General features: G+C 38.2%; 1 protein-coding gene across 1 annotated transcript; it reads left to right on the forward strand.

Moving 5' to 3' along the window:
- Window positions 1-348: 348 nt before the first annotated feature.
- On the forward strand, window positions 349-5,014 carry LOC133710187 (beta-glucosidase-like SFR2, chloroplastic). The gene is made up of 10 exons (XM_062136196.1): window positions 349-715; window positions 1,228-1,600; window positions 1,691-1,829; window positions 2,126-2,292; window positions 2,468-2,689; window positions 2,985-3,153; window positions 3,256-3,489; window positions 3,565-3,714; window positions 3,825-3,954; window positions 4,497-5,014. Exons 1-10 carry the CDS (start codon window positions 544-546, stop codon window positions 4,685-4,687), a joined length of 1,947 nt encoding a protein of 648 aa, XP_061992180.1. The 5' UTR covers window positions 349-543; the 3' UTR covers window positions 4,688-5,014.
- Window positions 5,015-7,029: the final 2,015 nt, after the last annotated feature.

Consider the following 7,029-nt stretch of genomic DNA (forward strand, 5'->3'; position numbering starts at 1 on the left):
GCGTGCCGTCGGACCGGGCATAAACTCTTGCTGGAAGACTAGCCGCGCCTCCTAGCTAGGGTTTAAAGGCAGTGTTTAGGGTTTGCTTTTTATTTGTCCTAACCGATGCTCTTAGAGCAACATGAGATGCTTTGTTAATTACAGGACCATATATTAATAAGAGAGAAAATTTACAGCAATCTGTAAAATTTTAAAGAATGATTTAGAGAAGAATTATAGAATCTGTAAAATAGAGAATCTGTTGAAATTGGAGCAGAAGAATTTTTTTTAGAGATTTTAATTTTTGTTTCTCTATAATAGAGAAATTATAAAGAAGCATGCTCTAAGCTATCCAGACTAATCGAGGCGGTTCAAAACCTGACAGCACTTGGAGAGATTCTGACCAAAACTCGCCCACGCGCTGGCGATTGCAATCGCCCGGTCCATCACACACATTCCGTTACGCCACAGCAAACGTCTGTCAGTGCCACGTGGACATCTTCTATGGCCACGAAGGGCCCTTAACTAGCGCCCACTCGTCTCGTTACTTATTTTCAATCAGAAATGGCGGTAGTACCTCTCTTCGTCACGGCAACGAAGCTCGCCGGATTATTGGCCACCCTCACCGTCGCTGCCAATGTCTTCTCTTTCTCACGCTACCGGAAGAAGAATCTCCGGCCGTTCCGCTCCCCGATCGACGAGTCCTCCGACCCTCTCGCCGACTTCAATCTCAACGGTACTGCTATTTCACTCTGAAATTTCTTATTACTCACTTGAAGTCGTTAGCTTAAAGTTCAATATTCTCACAAAAATGGTTAACATGCTTCGAATGATTTAGATAAATATAATACTGAATTATCACTAACACAGTTGGGCTTAGAGATTCTTTTTTTTTTTTTTGGATAATGTTAGCTTTTATGATGCCATCACTGTTTGATATTGGAATATAACTTTGGTGATGTGTATTTATTCATCCATATATTTAGAAATTAACTACGTAATAGCGAGTTTGATCAAATTTAATGCTTGGAATGGGGTTTAGAGGCCAGGTTTGGTCAGTTAATGCTTGGAATTTGCTTCATAAAGCCTGAATTTGAATGAGATAACAAAACTGTTTGGAGTCATTATAATGAGAGTGGTTTGTGTTGTAAATTGTGGTTTTAGAAATCAGAACTCAGAAGCACTTGGTGTGTGTGCATTTGTTAGTGAGTTGATAATAGAAGTGTTGTGATGTGTGATTATGTGCAGAAGGGGAAGATGGGTTCTTCTTTGGGTTGGCGACGGCTCCAGCACACGTTGAAGATGGGCTAAATGATGCTTGGCTTCAGTTTGCGCAAGAAAATCCTTGTGACAAATCAGAGTCTCAAGGTGATCGGCAGACAGCTGATGCTATAATGGGTTCCGCCACTGGCGATGGTGGGTCTCAGTCAGCTCCCCCATCGGGAATTTCTAAGAAAAAGAAGCCTCCTAAGATAGCTATGGAAGCCATGATTAGAGGGTATGCAAAGTATATTAAAGGGGACACAGGAAAAGAAGAAGAAGAAGAAGAAGAAAAAAAAAAACCTGTCCCAAATGAAGAATGCCATCATAATGTAGCTGCATGGCACAATGTTGAGCACCCGTAAGCCTGGCTTTCTATCTCCATCACTTGCACTTTAAGTAAATTGCATGAACTTATTTCTCAAATGGATTCTTCTTGAATTGATCACAGAGAGGAGAGGATAAAGTTCTGGTCCGATCCTGATACAGAGCTAAAACTGGCTAAAGATACTGGCATCAGTGTCTTTCGAATGGGAATAGATTGGTCACGAGTCATGCCAGAGGAGCCGCTCAATGGGCTTACAAAAACTGTAAGTCTTGTTCTGATTGTGTGTACTTGTCATGCAATTGGTGTATTATGATACAATTTGATTAAATCTAGGTAGGCAGACATTTGGATTCATACAGGATTTAACTTAATCTTCACGGTGCATGCATGCCTAACCTTTTCATAAGGATTTGATGTTTAAAGTTACTTTCTCTATTTGTGGAGCTTGTATGAACTGAGTTCAATAGCATTAATGTGCTTTTCAAGTTAGCATCGATGCATTATAAGTGGACACCATTAAATTTGGACTGAAATTGGATGCATGATATTCTTCTTTAGGTTAACTATGCTGCATTGGAGCGATACAAGTGGATCATCGGCAGGGTTCGCTCATACGGAATGAAGGTGATGTTGACCCTCTTCCATCACTCATTGCCACCATGGGCTGGGGAGTATGGAGGGTGGAAAGTGGAAAAGACAGTTGATTATTTCTTGGATTTCACAAGGTGAATCTTTGATTTAGTGGTAGTTATCAGTAGTCTTCTAAGTTCTGATTACTTTGCATTACTTGCCAATGCTGTCTGGCTTCAATAGTGATTGATTTTGTTTTGTGGTAATCATGTATATTAAGTCTTGTTTCTGACTTTTCACTTTTTGATTAATCCTGTCTCCTTTTTGCAGGCTTGTTGTTGACTGTGTATCAGATATGATAGACTATTGGGTACCATTCAATGAGCCTCATGTCTTCTGTATGCTTACCTATTGTGCGGGTGCATGGCCTGGTGGCCATCCTGACATGCTGGAGGTTGCGACTTCTGCTCTACCAACTGGTGTTTTCAAACAGGCCATGCATTGGATGGCCATTGCACACTTAAAGGCCTATGACTATATCCACGAAAAAAGGTCTTTATGCCTCATATAAGTTCTCTAAAAGAGGAAATGCTTGAATAATCTGACGTGTATGTGTCTATTGCCTGCATAACTGACTAGTCAACAATTCATGTCAATAATGCTTTACTCTTTTCTAAGTGGGACATGTAGGTGAATTTTTATTCTTACCATTGCTTTTGTTGGTTTGGGAGGGTGGGTGGTGTTCATCTTGCCCTTGCTCAAAGTAGTTACAAACAAGTTACAAGTTATGTATATAATGTTAAATTGAATTTTTTCTGAATTCTTTGTTCCTTCTTATCTTCATCAGTACCTCATCCAAGCCATTAGTTGGAGTGGCACACCATGTCTCATTCATGCGGCCATATGGTCTCTTTGATGTTCCTGCTGTTACACTGGCCAACTCCATGACTGTCTTCCCATATGTGGATAGTATTTCTGACAAGCTGGATTTTATTGGCATAAACTACTATGGACAGGTTTTCTCATCTCTCTAACTGAGTAAAATGCTACTGTCATGTTTCACGTATAATATACAGATCACTATGAGTCAACTGTGACCTTATTATTCTGCCCATTAGGAAGTGGTGTGTGGTGCTGGACTGAAGCTAGTAGAGACTGACGAATATAGTGAATCCGGACGTGGGATATACCCAGATGGCTTGTACCGCATGCTGCTTCAGTTCAATGACAGATATAAACATCTAAATGTACCCTTCATAATTACTGAAAATGGGGTATCTGATGAGACAGATGTAATCCGTCGGCCTTACCTGCTAGAGCATTTGCTCGCTGTTCATGCAGCCAAGATCATGGTAATCCCCATCACACTTCTTAGTTGTTTTTCAAATTAATTTTTCCTTTATTTGGTGATGATGGTTGGTTTATAGGGTGTCCGTGTGCTTGGTTACCTGTTTTGGACTATTTCTGATAACTGGGAGTGGGCAGATGGGTATGGTCCCAAGTTTGGACTGGTAGCAGTTGATCGGGCCAAAGATCTTGCCCGGGTTCCACGTCCTTCATACCATCTATTTACTAAGGTTAACGAGTTTCTTCACTGCTCAGATACTTCTTTCTGCTCCGCTACCCACCCCCAAAATGAGCCTTAATTGTGCCCCATTAAAACTTGCATCATTTGTTTCCATTACAGGTGGTGACAACAGGTAAAATTACACGTTATGACCGGGCGCGTGCATGGCACCAACTCCAAATAGCTGCTAGAGAAAAGAAAATGCGATCCTTTTATCGGGCTGTTAATAAAGATGGTTTGATGTATGCAGGTAAATCATGCAGCTCAGCATTCTTTTAAATTAAGTAACCGTTCTTATCTTTTTCCACCTTAAAATTGAGGAGGATGCATTATTTTGTACAAACAATCCATCAATATAACCTGTCACGAACTAAAATTCCGCATTGAATAGTAGACACATCTTTGGTATCCTTCTGTAAATGTGAACCGTGACACATTGCAAGTCGGTTACATGAAAGTTCTGCAACTGGTTTGGCCATGCAACGGGGTCAGGTCCACAGATGCTATCACTGATATGTAAACCTCTACCAATAGGGTTATCAGTCTATCACTGATGTGAAAAGCTACCATAGTTTCTAACAGAACTTTGTGGTGGCCGCCTAGAAATGATGGTTCAGTTCCTAAGTTAGGGTCTTTAGTCCTTGCACCATTTGATACTGCAAGAACATTGAAATTTACAGTGATGCATGCAGAAGCTCACTCTTTATTCCCCATAGTTTTTTAGTTTCTGTTTTTGTATTCTCAATTTTCATATCTATTGATGAATGGACAACATATTTTTTCTCTTAACAGGAGGCCTTGATGAACCTATACAGAGACCCTATGTTGAAAGAGATTGGCGATTCGGACACTATGAGATGGAAGGTCTTCAGGACCCCATTTGTCGCTTATGGAGATTCATGACCCGACCTGCCACCCTAAAATTTAGGAAAAGGAAACCCCAGATGGATGAAGAGGATGAAGCTCTATTGGCTCTCCAGTAAGGCGTAAACTCTGAACTCAAGTACGAGCATCTTTTGTGATTGTGCATACTTGTGGTTCCGTATAGTTTATCTTACAAAGTTTTTCATACGCTAGGCCTCGCCTGTAAGATCAGGTTTAAGGTAAAGGATATTGATCCAGTAGTTATCAATGTCAAGGCAGATTGATGTAAAATGTAATGCATGACTATTGCAAATATTAATCTTCTGGTGAAAAACTTATACCAAGGTTCATCGTAGGCCTTTGTGAAGGAATTGTGTCCTAAAACAATCATTTGATGTAATTATTATTGTAATTATTATTAATCAAAAGGGCAAGTTTATTGTTCATTGCTTATATTTAATATTTGATTGAACAAGGTCTAAGGAATATGAGTTAAAGAGAAAGTAATCTAAAGAGTTAGATGTGTGAGACCTTTACTCTTTCACACTCTTATCCTAAAAGGTTCCTAGTCATAGGATTATCACTTGGACATTGATAATCCGGAAAGACTAGCACATACTATGTATGCTCAATATGGAGGATGATATGTCTCTTGTCATTTGTGTGGAGACACTAATACAAGTATGTGGGTGCTCTTAACTTAAAGAGTACACTGAACGCGATCATTAGAGTTCTTGTATGGAGTCTTACTTACATGTCAAACTTGAACTCTAAATTGCAATAATACAAATTAGTCATTTGACCTGAGACACCATAGTTGTCTTATGAGTGAATGGATTATCTCTTGATGATGCAATAATATTGTGTCCCTTAATGGATATAATAGATGCATTCATTGGTATAATCAATTCGGTCATAGAGACATGTGAGTGTACAATAAGGAATCTCTATCCTTAAGTAAATAAGGTGTATGTTCAAAGATGTGATTCAATGAGTCTTTGGCCAAAGCATTGAATGAGATTAAAAAGGAGTTTCTAATCACATTCTAAGAATCACATAAGAATGAAAATCACATTAGGGGATTGACATATCAATTCCATACCCCGATGATGTGATTTAGAACATAGTGTTAGAGAAGGACCGTATTGTATTGTAATTCCAATTGAATAGGTTCTTTGTCATTCTACATTAACTAGGGTAGTCATGATATGTTGCAAGACGTCACTCATGACTTGTGAAGTCCCCGAGGATTAATAAACATTTATAATCCTAATAACAAGGGAGAATCAAAAATGGAGTTTTTGATTCGTAAACAAAATAGAATGGTTTCTATAAACTTCACTGCCTTGTTAATTAGAACCTAAGAGATCGCACACCATATAAGTGGATCCTTGAGATTGTATATGAAGAAGATTAAACAAGAGTTGGTTATGACCAAATAATTAATTAGATTTATTATTTGAACATAATTAGGAGTTTCGGGTAAAACCGAACCTATTGGGCCTAAACGATTGTCGGGTTTTTTGGTGTGGACTTGGGCTTCACTAAATGAGATTTAAATGAAAGCCCAAGACACATTTTTAGTGCCCAATAGAATGTATGGACCAGCCAATATATTGGCTTTATGAAAGTCAATATTTTTCTTTTAGTAATTGGATTTATTTCCTATTATATAAAAGTGAAAGCATGGACATAATAATAAGTGTGTCTCCACACTATTATTTTCAGATTAGAGAGAGAGAGAGTTCTCCCTTGGTCCATTACAAAATTAAAGGAAAGAAGAACACTTGCATAATTTCTTCTTTTCTTTCATCTTTCTTCATCTCTTGATTCACTTGGTGAAGATATCCTTAGAGGCCATATCCTTTTGTGGCTCTACTTGTTACATCAAGGAGAATATTACAAGCACAAGAAGGAGTTCTTAATTCAAGGTGCTTCAAGGTGGAGGAAACACACACAAGGAGAGATCAAGGAGAGGAACTTTGGTGGTTCACTTGGATCGGATTAAAATCACGCTCCAAGGGTGAGTAGAACATAAACTACCTCTTTGTTCTTCCTTACTATGCATGCTATGTTTATATACATATCACAATAAGCCAAGATCATGGGTTAAAGGAATGAATTTTATGTTTAGTTAGTAGTTTAATTGTTAAACTAATTCCGCACTAATTAAAAAGTTTTGAAATCCATCCATTCCTTCAATTGGTATCAGAGCCATTAGCTTAATTTTGGTATGTTATAAACATGGCTAAGTATGTTGGTTGATGTGATTTTCTTAAGCTTAGAGTAATATGTAATTTAGATCATAAAATTTGCATTATCATAAAAGTTATGAAGCATGTGATGTAAGGTAGATTTTATGATAGCAAGAAAAAGTTTCTAGAAATTATATGTAAGAAGTGTTTTAAGTTTTATGAAACTTTGATGCATATAAGATATGTATTAAGGGGTTCTATATGTT

This window comes from Rosa rugosa, chromosome 5 (assembly GCF_958449725.1).
Source record: "Rosa rugosa chromosome 5, drRosRugo1.1, whole genome shotgun sequence".
Taxonomy (NCBI): Eukaryota; Viridiplantae; Streptophyta; class Magnoliopsida; order Rosales; family Rosaceae; genus Rosa; species Rosa rugosa.